This window comes from Anopheles coluzzii, chromosome 2 (assembly GCF_943734685.1).
Source record: "Anopheles coluzzii chromosome 2, AcolN3, whole genome shotgun sequence".
Taxonomy (NCBI): domain Eukaryota; kingdom Metazoa; phylum Arthropoda; class Insecta; order Diptera; family Culicidae; genus Anopheles; species Anopheles coluzzii.
This window is the reverse complement of record NC_064670.1, coordinates 33,591,513-33,608,102: the sequence shown is the minus strand read 5'-3', so window position 1 is coordinate 33,608,102 and position 16,590 is coordinate 33,591,513. Positions and strand designations below refer to the sequence as shown.

The following is a 16,590-nucleotide window of genomic DNA, read 5'->3' as shown; positions in this document are numbered from 1 at the left end:
AGCATTCAGCTCCAGATAACAAGCTTCTCCGTTGATCCTATGTTTAACCGTTAAATTATTTTGCTAAAGTTCTACTTTAGGAAATCAAACCACAACACGATTGGGGTTTACAATTCGTTCCTATTATCCTCCGCTTCGATTTGCCCCGCTCACTTCTGGAAAGGATAGTAATCCAGCCCGGTATTGTACTGGAACACTTTCTTAGTCTTGTTGCGCTCGGCCGTCGCGATCATCTTCTGCACGTCCTTGCGATACGCGGGCGGCAGCAGCTCCTCGTGCAGCGTGCAGGTGATCTCTTCCTGTTGCGAAACGTCCGCCCTATAGATTCGCTTGCGTACGATGTCCACATCGCGCCCGTACTCCTCGTCCAGATCGTCGATGGCGGACGGTGGTGTGTCAAATTTGAACACAAAGTACGACCCCGTCCGATGTACTAGACCGTGGGCGCTGGTTTTGAATGGCAGTGGCTTGGTGCCCAAATTGTCCAGCTTCCGTATGATGCCGCCTTTGTCGAAGATAGCAGTTGCGGTCCGTTTCAGCGTGGCGACCATATCGGGCTGTTGGAGGGAGAGGCGTTGATTTGTGTGCTTAACTGTAACGGCTGCTGCATTTGCACCACTTTCACGAGTTGTATCTTACCCGGGACATTTGCCGCAGAATGACGGACAGCTCGTACGTAGGCATCGCGGAGAAATCGGAGCTAATGGAAGGATCGATCAGGATACCGTGCCGGGTGTTATTTAATCCTGCTTGATCAAAACAACACTGCCATGTGAGTTTGACAGCAGTGAGAGGATGGTGAGAAAAACATCTCACTATGTTGGGGGATTTTGTTTTCGCGAGCTCGCCAACGCTCCAAATCGGTGCGAATTTCCCTTCGCTGGCGACGCTTTTTGTAAGTAATTGTGACGGTTTTTTACGTTTCGATCGAGGGTTTGGGAGGGTTTAGGATGGCCGCCAAAAACCTCGCGTGCGATTGTGTTGGTGGGCAAAATTAAATGGCAAAAAATACACTCCACTGCCTCCCCCCGCCTCATTAACGGCCTCCTCCCTCACTTGCTCATACATATTTCGCTATTGCATCAGCAGAGTCGGTTGTGGCTTTTTTGGACTGTACATCTTCATTTGTGGATGATCTTGACGCTGAGGGAATCTGTTGAATGGGGAAAGTTAGTGTAAACACAGTTTGAGTGCGAGAGCGTACAGCCACAAGGCGAAAGTTTTAGTTTAACTATTTATTCTCCTGAAGACAAATACAAATAAATCCAAATAAAATAGCAATAAAACTTTAAAACGGTGTCACCTGCTGCTCGCTTCACTCGCTACTGGCTTGAAGCGCGTGCAACCGTTTCCCTGTCATTTCATCTGTCACTTTCCCTAGCTGTCATTTCACTTCATCTCGTTTATACGTCCGGGTTGGACTCATCAATAGCACTGCCTTTTCCTAACATTCCCCCGCCCGTGACCAACCATATTTGGTCACCCTAAGTTGCTATGTCGAGCAGTGCTAGCTTAGCTACTGGCCTCCTAACTGCTCCTGTATTGGTGCGTACCCACGCTTGCCTTATATGACCATCAGGTCCTGCCATAATTCGCTCAACTATTCCTTTCTTCCACTGGTTCCTGATTGTTCCGTCCACTACCAGTACCAAATCTCCTTTCCTAATTTCCCGCACATTTTCAAACCACTTACTCTGCCGCGAGATCACCGGTAAATATTCCTTAATCCACCGCCTCCATATTCCGTCGAGCATATGCTGCGCTAACTTCCAATTTCCCTTCAAGCTATCCCTATAGTTCGTAGGTAACACTGGCTGCTGCTTTACACCTGAAGAACTCCCCAACAGGAAATGATTCGGTGTGATTGCCTCTTGGTTCTCCGGGTCCAAGGGAACATAAGTCAACGGTCTAGAGTTGATCATCGCCTCTGCGTCTAAGATCACTGTCTCAAACGTCTCGTCGTCGGGTGCGTGCTTTGCCTCCATCACCGTGCTAATCGCCGCTTTTACAGAGCGTACCATACGCTCCCACACGCCGCCCATGTGTGGAGCGCCAGGTGGGTTGAAGGTCCAACGGGTGTGCGCATTCGTGAAAATCGCCGCCAGAGTTTCATTGCGCTCCTCGATCTCCCTCCGCAGCTGTCTGCTAGCACCCAAGAAATTGGTCCCGTTGTCGCTGAAGATTTCTACCGGTGCACCTCTTCTAGCCACAAATCGTCTAACCGCCAACACGCACGATTCCGTCGATAGACTGTGCACCACCTCCAAGTGAATCGCGCGCACAGTCAAACACGTGAATAAAGCGATCCAACGCTTCTCGTTCGATCTTCCTCTCTTGACCAACACTGGTCCAAAGTAATCCAGCCCGACGTAGCTGAATGGCCTAACAAAGGGCGTGAGCCTCTCCTTTGGTAACGGTGCCATTGGCGGCACTTGTGGTAGTGACCGCCTGATCTTACAGAAGACACAGTTCTTCACCGTCTTCGTTACCAACGCTCTCAGCTTCGGGATCTGAAATTGTTGCCGTAACTCATTCGTCACTGTTTCGTTGTTCGCATGACGATACAATCGATGATACCGCTCTACTATCAACTCAGCCAGTCGGGAACCCCTCGGCAGTATAACGGGATACTTAGCAGAATAAGGAACATCAGCCGCTGCACCTATCCTTCCTCGCATTCGCAATACGCCTTCCTCGTCCACAAACGGCAATAGATGGTAAATGTGGCTTTGCTTTGATACCGTTCTTCCTCCAGGTTTTCCATCGTTATCGTCCAAACTCAGAATGCGAACTTCTTCCGGATAGTACTCGAGTTGTGTCTGCCTCCACAGAATCTTATCCGCTTCATAGAGTTCTTCTTGTCGTAGAGCACCTCCTAAAATAGGTTCGCCACGATACTTTCGTCTCAGATTGCCCACATACCTGACAATCCAACCAATCATCCTTTGTAGCCTCTCCAATCGGCTAAAACGTTCATACCGGATAGGTAATAGTCCGGTGTTAGAGTCTTCCACGTGAAGATTTACCTGTCGTATTTCTTCTGACGGGTTGTCGCTGTTGTGCCTCTGTGATGGCCAATCATCCTCCCCATGGAGTAAGAACTCTGGCCCTTGAAACCAGTTGCCACCAAAGTCGAAATTCGGCTTTCCCTTCCACTTCGTGGCCTCGTCTGCCGGGTTGTGGTCAGTAGGCACCCATCTCCACTCGTCAACCGATGTGCTCTCCAGTATTTCGACCACCCTATGAGCCACGAAGGGTTTGTAGTTTCTTGGATCCGACCTTATCCACGACAACGCAACTGTGCTGTCCGACCAAAGCACTCGTCGTCTCACATTAATCGGATGATGCTCCTGCGTGTAGCGTAAAAATCTCGCTCCCAACACGCAAGCCTGAAGCTCAAGCTTCGGAATAGTAAGTGGCTTCAGTGGCGCCACCTTAGCTTTCCCACCGATGAGTGTACACTGAGGTTCTCCAGCATCATCAAATATCCTCAGATATAAGACGCATGCATAAGCGTGCTGACTTGCATCGACAAACAAATGCCATTCGCCATTCTCGTACATCTTCTTCGATGCTGCCGCAAAGTAACTGCGCGGAATGCGTAGGTCTGCTATTGCCGGAAGCAGATCAATCCATCTACGCCAATGTCTCAACTGCATGTCGTTAATCTCTTCGTCCCACTGCGTGCCAGTTCGCCAAAGATCTTGTATCAGGATCTTGCCGTGGATCACGAACATCACAAGCAGCCCAAGAGGATCATAAAGGGACATCACACATCGTAATACCTCTCTTTTCGTTGGAATCCTCTCTGCTATCAAGAGGTCAGACACCGTCGTGCACGCCCTAGTGCAAAATCCAAGCTCGTCAGATGCAGGGTTCCATCGCATTCCCAATACTCGTTCCGCCTCATCTCCCATGGATGATAAACATTTGATGTCGCCATTTGCTTCGCCAAGGCATCTCATCAATTCCATACTGTTTGAGGTCCAATTCCTCAACTCGAATCCGCCGTTCCTAAAAATCTCCCTTACGTCATGGGATACCTGACATGCTTCTTCTTCCGTCTCGAAGCTGTCCAGAAAGTCATCTACGTAAGTGCTTTCAATAATTCCCTCCACCGCTCGTGGGAATTGTTCCATGTGCTCTCGAGCGTTTCGGTTCTTGACATACTGCGCCGTTGCGGGTGAACACGCAGACCCGAACATTACAACATCCACGATGTAGGTTTCCAACTCGTCCGTTGGTTCGTAACGCCACAAGAAACGCTGCGCGTGTTTGTCTTCCTTTCGTATCATAATCTGCAAAAACATCTCCTTCACGTCTGCACACGCCGCCACTGCGTACAGACGAAATCGGAAGAGTACGCCAAGTAACGACCTCAGCTCGTCTGGTCCCTTCAGCAGCATGTCGTTCAACGATGTTCCATGCGCCTTAGCTGCCGCGTCCCAAATCAGCCGAACCCTTCCAGGTTTATTTGGGTTGGTAACCACCCCTATTGGTAGGTACCATACGCGTCGCTGGTCAGCCTCCTCCAGCTCACGCAACGTAGCCTTGTGAACGTACTGCTTGCTCAACAAATCTCGAATCTGGCGATGTACTTGTTCCTTAAGATGTCCATCTCGCTCCATCCTCCTCTCCAAACAATTGAACCTACGACGCGCCATGTCGATGCTAGGAGGTAGCTCGATGTCATCTTTCCTCCACAGTAATCCCGATTCGAATCGCTTCCCGATTCGTGTCGTGGTAGTGTCCAGAATCTGCTTCGCACGCCGCTCATGTGGATCCTGTTCGACGCCGTGTGCAGCACCAATCAACTGCATGTCGAAATATTCCCGAATCGTCTCGTGAATGTTACCTTGGTCGTTGCACTCGCAAATATGCAACAACCGTTCACACTCCAGATTCGCCGGTTTTCCGTAAATACACCACCCAAGGCGTGTCTTTACTGCGATTGGATCACCAACGCCTCCCTCCTTAGTCCTGAGAGGGACCGCCAACCGCAAATTGTCCAACCCAATAAGCAGCTTGGGTTCCGCATCCCGATATTGCCGAATCGGTAGCCGCTCCAAATGTTGCCATCTCCCTTCGTCCTGCACGAAGGATTGTCGAGGTAGGTTTAGCCCTGGCACAGTCCGTACCGAGTGGATGGCAAACCGCTTTGTAGAACCAACAGGTCCCACCTTCAGGTTTACTCGTCTGGATCCAGCCTCGACCCTTGTAGTGTTGCCTGTCCAACGGATGCAAAGTGGCTCCACCTTGCCCTCAACACCTAATTGTTCAGCCAAATCGTCATCCACCAGCGTCATGGACGAGCCTTCATCCAAAAACGCAAACGTCGTCACCGTAGCAGCCGGTCCATACACGGTGACAGGCACTATTCGAAATAGCGCCTTCGATGATGATGACACGTATTGGTGATGGTTACTCTCCGCAATGACACCACCATCGATTCCTCCTTCACGGCTTTCTATATTATTCTGCTCGCTGCCGATCTCGCGAGACTCCTCAGCGCCGTGTAGCAACACATGATGTCGGCGCGTGCACCCACCAATGCTGCAAACCGCTCTGTTTTGGCACGTCCGCCAGTTGTGCCGCTCCAGACAGCTAAAACATAAAGAAAGTGCACGGGCCTTCCGCCAGCGGTCCTTCACCGCCATTGCTCCAAACGCGAAGCATTTGCTCACAAGGTGTCCCCGTTTGTTACACACAAAACAAGATTGTCCTACCTGGATGGCTCTTGTTCCCGATGTGGTCGCTCCCTGGTTTTCCACGTGCGCATGCACGTAACCCTTGGTGTTAGGTTTCTTCCTGTCTACTGCTTTCAATGAGGGTGAATCCAGCCTGGTTAACGTTTCAGCATCGTCCATCCATTCCGTCATGAATTCGCCAAACACGATAAGATCCGGTTCCGTCACGCCTCGTATGTGCCGTGCCCAGCTGTACTGCTCGCTCGTCGGCAACCTTTCCACGATCTCTTGCAGCAGCAACGGGTTGGTCAAGTGTGCCCGTAGACCAGCAGCCTGCATGTGATCTACCATGCTCCGCACTGCCTCGCCGAACGCCACAACAGTATCGGGCTTCTCCCTGCAAGGTGCAGGCATCCGACGCATTTTCCCAATCAGCGCTGAAATGAGATGTTCCGGCCGACCATAGCGCGATCGCAGCGTCGCAATCACTTGTGGCACCACCTCCGGTAGCACTAAACGGCTTCGCACAACTTCTAGCGCAGGTCCTTTGAGCGCCTTCTGCAGCCGTATCATGTTTTCCCAGTTGGAAAAACCACATTTCTCCGTTGTGTAATCGTAGTGCGCAATAAATACGGGCCATTCCGCCGGGTCCCCTGAAAACTCGGGTAATTCGGTTGGCACGTTTCGATGAACACTTTCCAGTCGCGGGGCGGGACCACGCTCATCCTGCTGCGAGCCTCGCATCGATTCTCCATCCGGCCGGGACGGTGTCACAGTCGATGCTCCCGAAATCGCAATCACACCCAACTCCTCGGACAACAAGTCCTCCTCCTCCTTCACAAACTTCAGCTGCAACTCGAGCTCCATCCGTTTCCTCTCCGCCTCCTGCCGCCGCTTCATAATGGCTAGCCGATTAGCCACACTGTCGGATACCTTAGCAGGAGTGAGGTTAGGTTTGCTCACCGCGTTGTAGCTTGTCCCACTTGAAGAAGGCATGGGTGTTTCTGCCGCTTGTTGGATAACCTCAACCAGTTTGAGGTTATGTTTCTCAGCCACGTTTTGCGTAACCTCCTCCAGATTGAGGTTAGCATTTGCCGCTTCCATTTGTTCTGTGTGCTTGACCGGCGTCCTCTGAATCAAGCCGGACCGTTCCTTAGCCTGGCAAGCCACGCACAACCATTTCCGCTGTTCCACAGCTTCCGCGGGTTCCGTCAATCCGGCGCACGAAAAATGCCACCATAAATTGCACTTGTCACATGCAACAAAATCCGGATCATCCCGCTGATCACCGCAAGCCTGGCAGTGATCGTTCCTTTTTGGGCCCATTTCACCTTTGGAACCGTTTTAAAGGCTTTTTAATGTAAACACAGTTTGAGTGCGAGAGCGTACAGCCACAAGGCGAAAGTTTTAGTTTAACTATTTATTCTCCTGAAGACAAATACAAATAAATCCAAATAAAATAGCAATAAAACTTTAAAACGGTGTCACCTGCTGCTCGCTTCACTCGCTACTGGCTTGAAGCGCGTGCAACCGTTTCCCTGTCATTTCATCTGTCACTTTCCCTAGCTGTCATTTCACTTCATCTCGTTTATACGTCCGGGTTGGACTCATCAATAGCACTGCCTTTTCCTAACAGTTAGTATTGATTTTTTCACTTTTTAATGTATTCATTTCGTCCCAGTTGTGTCGAGGCTATTCGCGTGCCTTGCCGTAAGCGCGTGCTGTAAGCTTTGCATTTCCGGTGGCAATATTATTTTATGATATTTCGTATTATAACCGCTGCGGGCGTGCGCCCACTTTAAACGGCGTTGTGCAGCAGTGCTACGGCATTCCGTACTCATTAATTTTAATAACATTTGCACGAAACTGTAGTCAATTTCAATGCAAAATATCAACAAAATTGTGCATTTCTAATTCACTACACTGCCTTGGGTGGGGGCCTGTACAGGCGGTCCCCGAGATACACGGTTAATGGGGACCGAAAACGGCCGCAAAATACCGCGTATCTCGAATTTCCGCGTAAGTCGAATCTCGTGATTTCCAGCTAAAATATCACTAATTTTCGTGTAATTTTGCAAGTAGGGGGCGGTTTTAGTCACTTTATGAATTATTTGATATGATTCTGACTGAATATAACTGTTTTAAACCTTTTGAAATAGTTTTTCACATTCGATCAAAACGGAAATTATTTGGCAATTTGCAATTGATGTGTCAAATCAGTACAATTTGCTCAAAGAATTGTCAATTTTAGAAAACCGCGTATCTCCGAATCCGCGTATAAGAGGTACCGTGTATCTCGGGGACCGCCTGTACTTAAGTGGGAGAGGAGGGCACAAAATCTCACCGCGCGGCTACATGAGGTGAAATATACAGCGAAATGAACTATTTGACAGGCGAAATATCTGACGGATAAAGCATCACAGTAACCAGCTGATGTGCAATGTAAACAAATAACGTGCACAAAATTGTAACTCGACGCATTGAATGACTTCAATATGGAGTATTTCGTCCATTTTGAGTCAACAGCTCATTATTTCTTCCAATTAGGGAATGTTCTGCTTAAGAATATATTATTTTTAAGTGAGATTTGAAAGCGGATGTTGTGTCTCCCCCAACCCTTTACCTTTACCTGTCATATATTTCACCTGTCAAATAGTTCATTTCGCTGTATATTTCACCTCACCGCGCGGCTACATGAGGTGAAATATTCAGCGAAATGAACTATTTGACAGGTGAAATATCTGACAGATACAGCTAAAGGGTTGGTGGAGACACAACATCCGCTTTCGAAATTCTATTAAAAATAATATCTTCTTAAGCAGAACATTCCCTAATTGGAAGAAAATATGAACTGTTGATTCAAAATTGACGCAGTACTCGATATTGAAGTTGTTCAATGGATTTAAATACGATTTTGTGCACGTTATTTGTTTACATTGCACATCAGCTGGTTGCTGTGATGCTTTATCCGTCAGATATTTCGTCTGTCAAATAGTTCATTTCGCTGTATATTTCACCTCGTGTGGCCTCGCGGTCATGTAGCCGCGCGGTCACCTAGAAAAGAGCACTGTGAGCGAGTAAAGGACGGCTAGAGAAAATGAGCGAGATGCAGCTATGTTCGAACGTCAAAAACCCTCGCCTTGCCCTGCGGGAAACCCAATGCTCGAAACGTCAAACGTCGTTTTTGACTTGTCACGCTCGTCTCTGTTTTGTAGTTCCTTGTTCGCTACGATTTAATTGTTTGCCAACTATAGCAGTGAAAAGAGGTTCGCAAAATGGGACAAAACCAGTCTGCGGGCAGCGGCGGGGACAAGGATAAGGATAAGGATAAGAAGAAAAAGTACGAGCCACCGATCCCGACGCGGGTTGGCAAAAAGAAGCGCAAGGCAAAGGGACCCGATGCGGCGCTCAAGCTGCCCCAGGTCACCCCACACACGCGCTGCCGGCTGAAGCTGCTCAAGCTGGAGCGCATCAAGGACTATCTGCTGATGGAGGAGGAGTTCATCCGCAACCAGGAAAGACTGAAGCCGCAGGAGGAAAAGATCGAGGAAGAGCGCTCCAAGGTGGACGACCTGCGGGGGTCGCCCATGTCGGTCGGCACGCTGGAGGAGATCATCGACGATAACCACGCAATCGTGTCGACGTCGGTGGGCAGCGAGCACTACGTCAGCATCCTGTCGTTCGTCGACAAGGACCAGCTGGAACCGGGCTGCTCGGTGCTGCTGAACCACAAGGTGCACGCGGTGGTCGGAGTGCTGGGCGACGACACCGACCCGATGGTGACGGTGATGAAGCTGGAGAAAGCGCCGCAGGAAACGTACGCCGACATCGGCGGGCTGGACACGCAGATCCAGGAGATCAAGGAATCGGTCGAGCTGCCCCTCACGCACCCCGAGTACTACGAGGAGATGGGCATCAAACCGCCGAAGGGTGTGATCCTGTACGGACCGCCGGGCACGGGCAAAACGCTGCTCGCGAAGGCGGTGGCCAACCAGACGTCCGCCACCTTCCTGCGAGTCGTTGGGTCGGAGCTGATTCAGAAGTATCTCGGCGACGGTCCCAAGCTGGTGCGCGAGCTGTTCCGTGTGGCCGAGGAGCACGCCCCGTCGATCGTGTTCATCGACGAAATCGATGCCGTCGGAACGAAGCGGTACGATTCCAACTCGGGCGGTGAGCGCGAAATTCAGCGCACCATGCTGGAGCTGCTCAACCAGCTGGACGGGTTTGACTCGCGCGGCGATGTGAAAGTAATCATGGCCACGAATCGTATTGAAACGCTCGACCCGGCACTGATCCGTCCGGGGCGTATTGATCGAAAGATTGAGTTCCCGCTGCCGGACGAAAAGACCAAGCGCCGTATCTTCAACATCCACACTGCGCGTATGACGCTGGCCGAGGATGTGAATCTGTCTGAGTTGATCATGGCGAAGGACGATCTGTCGGGCGCGGACATCAAGGCGATCTGCACGGAGGCGGGCTTGATGGCGCTGCGGGAGCGCCGAATGAAGGTGACCAACGAGGACTTCAAAAAGTCCAAGGAGAGTGTGCTCTACCGGAAAAAGGAGGGAACGCCCGAGGGTTTGTACATGTAAACCGAACACACGTGCGACCTGTTCCAACCTCCTTCAGCTGTATTTGCTTAGGTATTCTAATAAATTGTGAAACATTGAAATAAAACCAATTCTCAACCATGTCTTTCGTCCAATTCGGGATATGTTTGTGTTCATTTGTAGATCATCATTTTATTATTTCATGGATTAACTATCTTTGAAAGAAAGGATCTTCCCGTTGGACAAAGCTATGTAGTCCATCCATGCATCTTAGTGAGGCCAATTCCCCTACACAGATGCATGAAGCATGAGGGAATAAGGGAGGGCATCATTACCACCATTTTCGTATATTTATTTGATAAATGAATAGATCGTTTCGATTAATCGATCACGAACTACAAAAATAAAATGCTAAACAGAACCACCAAAGTTATCTCACAAACGGTATTGATTTATTTAAGAGTTGTGATCGCGGATTTTACATATAAAGTCCCTCGGGCGTTCCCTCCTTTTTCCGGTAGAGCACACTCTCCTTTGACTTCTTGAAGTCCTCGTTGGTCACCTTCATTCGGCGCTCCCGCAGCGCCATCAAGCCTGCCTCCGTGCAGATCGCCTTGATGTCCGCGCCCGACAGATCGTCCTTCGCCATGATCAACTCAGACAGATTCACATCCTCCGCCAGCGTCATACGCGCAGTGTGGATGTTGAAGATACGGCGCTTGGTCTTTTCGTCCGGCAGCGGGAACTCAATCTTTCGATCAATACGCCCCGGACGGATCAGTGCCGGGTCGAGCGTTTCAATACGATTCGTTGCCATGATTACTTTCACATCGCCGCGCGAGTCAAACCCGTCCAGCTGGTTGAGCAGCTCCAGCATGGTGCGCTGAATTTCGCGCTCACCGCCCGAGTTGGAATCGTACCGCTTCGTTCCGACGGCATCGATTTCGTCGATGAATACGATCGACGGGGCGTGCTCCTCGGCCACACGGAACAGCTCGCGCACCAGCTTGGGACCGTCGCCGAGATACTTCTGAATCAGCTCCGACCCAACGACTCGCAGGAAGGTGGCGGACGTCTGGTTGGCCACCGCCTTCGCGAGCAGCGTTTTGCCCGTGCCCGGCGGTCCGTACAGGATCACACCCTTCGGCGGTTTGATGCCCATCTCCTCGTAGTACTCGGGGTGCGTGAGAGGCAGCTCGACCGATTCCTTGATCTCCTGGATCTGCGTGTCCAGCCCGCCGATGTCGGCGTACGTTTCCTGCGGCGCTTTCTCCAGCTTCATCACCGTCACCATCGGGTCGGTATCGTCGCCCAGCACTCCGACCACCGCGTGCACCTTGTGGTTCAGCAGCACCGAGCAGCCCGGTTCCAACTGGTCCTTGTCGACGAACGACAGGATGCTGACGTAGTGCTCGCTGCCCACCGACGTCGACACGATTGCGTGGTTATCGTCGATGATCTCCTCCAGCGTGCCGACCGACATGGGCGACCCCCGCAGGTCGTCCACCTTGGAGCGCTCTTCCTCGATCTTTTCCTCCTGCGGTTTCAGTCTTTCCTGGTTGCGGATGAACTCCTCCTCCATCAGCAGATAGTCCTTGATGCGCTCCAGCTTGAGCAGCTTCAGCCGGCAGCGCGTGTGTGGGGTGACCTGGGGCAGCTTGAGCGCCGCATCGGGTCCCTTTGCCTTGCGCTTCTTTTTGCCAACCCGCGTCGGGATCGGTGGCTCGTACTTTTTCTTCTTATCCTTATCCTTATCCTTGTCCCCGCCGCTGCCCGCTGACTGGTTTTGTCCCATTTCGTAGTGATAAAGGAATCTTCTACAAGACGCTCTGTGTTTTCACCGTTTCTGCTTTTCCGGACAACAACAATGAACGCAATGACCAGACAATTTAATGTTGACGTACGGTCTGTCAAGCGCGAGTTTCGATGAGTTTCTGTCTGACATTCGTTCAGTTTACAGGTTTTCGTCAAGAGTGGTTGAAATACGCCGATCTGTGCACATGTGTTTTGTTTACGTTTGGCACATTTGAGCTAAAGGGCGGCGTGTATGCGTACAAACCGGCGTATCAATTATTTTCACGTTTGTATCGGTACCGTTTTCCCCAAGAAAAATGGCTCTGTGGAATCAAAGAAACCTGGATCCGCCGGTAGTTTTGAATGCCCCGTGTAAATCGAAACACATCAAGAGTCGTAAGTAGCTGCTAGCTCGTGATTTGGCAAGCCACCAGTGACGACCTCCGATCCATTCCTTTCCACCTTTGCAGAAATTTCCGCTCTAACCAAAACAAGTACCAGCATGCTCAACTACTACTCTACGCTGAACACGTTTGAAAAGGCTGCCGCATTCGAGACGCGCTTCGTCAATCGCTTCAAGTTCCGTTTGCGTAATATGCACGGCTTTCAAGTTATGCGACGTGTTAACCAGACGCTGATCCGCATCAAAAACCTGGACCTGGTGCAGGTTATTATGGATTTGCACAGCTTCCTGCCCGAGTCGGAATACATCCCGCAGACGGTGAACTTGCCGGTACGATCCAACCTGGAGTATCTGCTGGTAAGAATGCAAGGATTGTGCAAGCTGCTGATGCGTGTCGTCTACCTTACAAAGGAAGCCGCACGATTCCACGTGAAGCAAATAGTGAACATGCATCTGTACCCTACGTACGTGATGTTTCTCGGCTTGATGGGCGAGCTGTGGCTGTTCTCCCGCTCGGTATGCAGACGAACGGTGCAGTTCTACGATGAGCTGTATCCGGCCCTGGAGATTCTTCCCGAGACCAAGGTGAGCTGGTTGCCGGAGCATTACCAGCTGCCGGTTAGCTTGGCGGCATGGCTTGGCGAAGAGTATGAGCGTGACATTTTGCAATGCGGCGACGCAAACGGTGCAACATCTAGCAATTGGCTGGGATCGGAAGGGGATGCAGACCTTTTCACCCTGCTTCAGCACAGCACGACGGATGGGGAAGAGCAGTTGCTATCGCGGAAACAGGAAACCGAGGCAGCCAACAAGAGTGTGGAGGAAGCGCTCACGGCGCCATCGTTCAGTTCCGTACCGAAAGCGATGCTACTGCAGAGCCTGCGCTCCGATACCGGTGAGGTGGTGGAGAGGAAGGGACGGAATGCACCTGCGACGCAATTCGATGCCAAACAGCTCGACCACATACGCTCCAAGTTCCACGTGCAGCAGTTCCTGAAGCAGGAGCGAACCAATCGCACCGACAGCCCGGCGAAAGCGCTGACAAAAGGGCTTTCGGAGCAGCAGTTTGGTGATTTCAATGTACGCTTGATGAAGGAATTCAACCGACTTTCATCTGTGGAGTTTGTAAAGTTCTTCAAGGAACAGTTTCTACAGCTGGTTACAGAGGGCACGTGAGTGAATCGTGTATCGCTTTCAATAAAGCAGAAACTTACAGCATCCGTCTGCTGGTCTATATTCATTTGTTCTACTCGTTTCATTTCATTTCACTGTATTAATTTGTAACTTTTTGGGTATTTTAGTGTCGCTACTGTTAATTAAATAGATGAAGAAAGGGCCTCCTGCTCAAATAGGGCTATAAAGTTGGGAATGAAATGTAAAAGTAGGGATTAACATTCGCACATTTCATGCACACTGGTTGTCGTCCCGCACGCAAACAGATTTCGTGCCGAGAACGAGCTGCTGTACCGGATAGTTGCGTTTCTGAAAGTAAAAGAAAAGAAGGCATTACACACGTTAGCTTTAAAGCAACGCACTGTACCCCGATCAATCCTTACCTTTACGAATGCTTTAAAATTCTTGCCTCCATCGGCCGTAACGCACGACATCTCCTGGCCGCTGACATCCATTGGACGGTGTGCCACCAGCTTCATGCTTACCTCCCGCACCGGAAACGCATTCTCCATGCTTTTGATCCACTTTTTGCAATCCCGCTGCATACCGTACGGATCGTCGGTTTCGTCCAGCGGTTCCGATTTAATGTTGATCTCGTCGAGCGAATGGTCCTCACCACCGCCACCGGTCAGCTTTAAGCCGCACATCGTCGACGACAGCCAGCCCATCGCGGATGGTTGAACTGGTTTAATAAATTCCTTATACCCATCCATCGTCGAATCGTTGCTTCCCTTGCTTCGATTCTGTGCCCCGGCCAGCGCGCGAGTTATGGACGCATCGGATGTGGCCGACGATGGGTTGGTTTTCGAATGGCTATTATTACTGTTGTTGAGAGTGTCATTCGTCTTGCGTTGGTTAGCAGCAGCGGCAGCACGACGCTGCTGGGTGCTTGGAGTTTCTTCGAAGCAAAACAGATCCTCTTGATCTGTTGCCGGAGCGTTCCGTCGGCTACGACTACCTCCAACCGCAACCGTCTGCCTTACTTCCGCTGTGTTCGTGCTGGTGGTCGGCTTTTCGTTTGCCTTGTCCATGCGCGGTTTCTTTCTTGGAGCAATCTCATCGAAGTTAAACATATCCTCATCGTCCAGCTTCTGGTGAAGGTTGGCGGCACGGCGAGTTTTGGCGGAGTCCTTAGCGGCCGCCCGCGAATCCGACTCCATGGAATCTCGGTTAACCGCACGGAAGCCACGTGCTTGCAGAGCTTGCGACATCGCGGAGTCGGGTGTCGGTTGCGTTTCGGGCACATGTATCTCATTTCGCTCCGATTCTGTAAGCTTCGAATCCACAGGCGGCGAGTAGCTCACGCTTTCCACTAGAGAACCAGTACGCCGGGGACGCTTGGACGGATTGCTGCTGTGCTCATCGTCGTCATTCGTTTGCTGCTTGCTTTTCTCTGCCTCCTGCATTCGTTTCGATTTGCGTCGTTCTTCGGGAGCAGCAGCGATCGGCACCGGCGCCGGAACGAGAAAGGACGCGATAGAACGTGTAGAACCGTTAACAGCTTTACCCACGGGGGGCGTTTTGGTTGCCGCAGCTGCTCTTGGCTTCTGTTCGGTTAGCGGTTCCGTTTCCGGGATGGTGTTTATTTCAGGCCCGCTCGCACTCTTTCCCGCTTCTGTGCTTTCCGTTTGCTGCTCCGTGCTGTTGGCAAGCGTTTCTCCGCCCTGCGCCGAACTGTAGCACTCCTCGACGTTGAACGCGAAGCTGTACTCCGGATTGCAGTACTTTTCCGTCGAGCAGAACATGATCGCTAGCCCAATTTCCAGATCCGGCACCATGCGGCGTCCCCGTGACGCAATGTACTGGGACAGCGTGTCAAACGACTGGGACTGCGATTGGGATGAGCCGGATGATTTCAGCTTCACCGTTACCACGTTCGGTTTGAGAAAGCGTGATTTGGCTATTTTTTCCCGCTGCGCACTCACGCACACACCACCGGCCAGCTTGACAATGTGCTCAAACTGATTGTACTGTGCGGTGTTGAGAAAGATAAACTCCTTCCCACGGAAAAGTGTGCTCCGGGCCGGGTTAGGGTGAAAGATCAGCTCTTCGTTCCGGATGTAGGTTTCCGTGCAGGAGGGAACGAATTCTTTCACCGCCGGCAGTGCTTTCCCTTTACCGATGCAATCGCGCTCGATTGCGTGGAAATAGTCAGGCTTTACGATCGGCACCTGGCCGACCATGCACTGCAGGAATTTGGTGGTGACGGTGATGGTCGGCATTATGAGATGCGTCAGACCGGGTGTGTACAGGGGCAGCATCTCGGCGCCTATCTTCTCCAGCACCGCTTTCAACCGATCGTCCATGACGAGTGTGGATGTGAGACACCGAAAGCTAGCTTTGCCGACCGTCCAGACACTGCCACAGCGGCCAAAGCGTATCACATCGCCAGCCTTTAGCTCGGTCGGATGCTCCTTGGAGATGGGGACTGTTTTGTTAATGTTGTCGTTAACGTACGATCCATACCGGGATCCTATGTCGGTGAGCTTCAGGACGTCCTTGTGGGGCTGTAGCGAGGCATGGTTGCGGCTGATTGAATCGTCACCGGTTATAATGAGATCCGTACCGGTTCGGCCCACCGTATGGCAGGGGGTATGTGATACAAGATAGTATACGTGCTCTGGAACGAAAACCAAGCGATCGATCAATACATTTACGTTTGATCACGCGCGGGTACAAGTACTTACGTGTTTTATTGTTTGTTAGGAACCACATTTTCACTTTCTACCACGGAAAACACTGTATATAATCAGACGATGCACAAGAAAACCACCTCGCCGTGGTTGAAACTATCTGTAGTGTGGAAAAAAACTGAAAACAATTGAATATTGTTGTTTTGCGCTTCAAAATGACAGTTCTTTGAAGTTGCTCAAAATCAATTTACAGGGGTCTTCGCCTCTTTGTTGTGGAATAAGTTTCTATAAAAAAAATCATAAATAAAAATGAATTAGGCAATTTGGAGTGCGATTTATTAAAAAAAATT

The 16,590-nt window shown here is 50.8% G+C and overlaps 6 protein-coding genes across 6 annotated transcripts; 2 read left to right on the top strand and 4 right to left on the bottom strand.

The window, feature by feature from the left end:
* Positions 1-37: 37 nt before the first annotated feature.
* Positions 38-783, bottom strand: LOC120948397 (probable 28S ribosomal protein S6, mitochondrial). Its single transcript, XM_040364663.2, has 2 exons — positions 640-783; positions 38-557 (listed from the first exon to the last, which is right to left on the bottom strand). The coding sequence occupies exons 1-2, from the start codon at positions 682-684 to the stop codon at positions 150-152; spliced, it is 453 nt and encodes a 150-aa protein (XP_040220597.2). The 5' UTR covers positions 685-783; the 3' UTR covers positions 38-149.
* Positions 784-1,121: 338 nt separating this feature from the next.
* Positions 1,122-6,791, bottom strand: LOC125906829 (uncharacterized). Its single transcript, XM_049607421.1, has 3 exons — positions 4,032-6,791; positions 1,694-3,716; positions 1,122-1,153 (listed from the first exon to the last, which is right to left on the bottom strand). Exons 1-3 carry the CDS (start codon positions 6,789-6,791, stop codon positions 1,122-1,124), a joined length of 4,815 nt encoding a protein of 1,604 aa, XP_049463378.1.
* Positions 6,792-8,862: 2,071 nt separating this feature from the next.
* On the top strand, positions 8,863-10,419 carry LOC120948009 (26S proteasome regulatory subunit 4). The gene has a single exon (XM_040363959.2). The coding sequence runs from the start codon at positions 8,963-8,965 to the stop codon at positions 10,277-10,279; it is 1,317 nt and encodes a 438-aa protein (XP_040219893.2). The 5' UTR covers positions 8,863-8,962; the 3' UTR covers positions 10,280-10,419.
* Positions 10,420-10,667: 248 nt separating this feature from the next.
* On the bottom strand, positions 10,668-12,131 carry LOC120948008 (26S proteasome regulatory subunit 4). Its single transcript, XM_040363957.2, has one exon. It carries the CDS (start codon positions 12,030-12,032, stop codon positions 10,716-10,718), a length of 1,317 nt encoding a protein of 438 aa, XP_040219891.1. The 5' UTR covers positions 12,033-12,131; the 3' UTR covers positions 10,668-10,715.
* Positions 12,132-12,236: 105 nt separating this feature from the next.
* On the top strand, positions 12,237-13,674 carry LOC120948010 (uncharacterized). The gene is made up of 2 exons (XM_040363960.2): positions 12,237-12,427; positions 12,502-13,674. The coding sequence occupies exons 1-2, from the start codon at positions 12,349-12,351 to the stop codon at positions 13,608-13,610; spliced, it is 1,188 nt and encodes a 395-aa protein (XP_040219894.2). The 5' UTR covers positions 12,237-12,348; the 3' UTR covers positions 13,611-13,674.
* On the bottom strand, positions 13,612-16,460 carry LOC120948011 (nibrin). Its single transcript, XM_040363961.2, has 3 exons — positions 16,295-16,460; positions 13,991-16,227; positions 13,612-13,916 (listed from the first exon to the last, which is right to left on the bottom strand). Exons 1-3 carry the CDS (start codon positions 16,320-16,322, stop codon positions 13,839-13,841), a joined length of 2,343 nt encoding a protein of 780 aa, XP_040219895.2. The 5' UTR covers positions 16,323-16,460; the 3' UTR covers positions 13,612-13,838.
* Between the last annotated feature and the right edge of the window lie 130 nt (positions 16,461-16,590).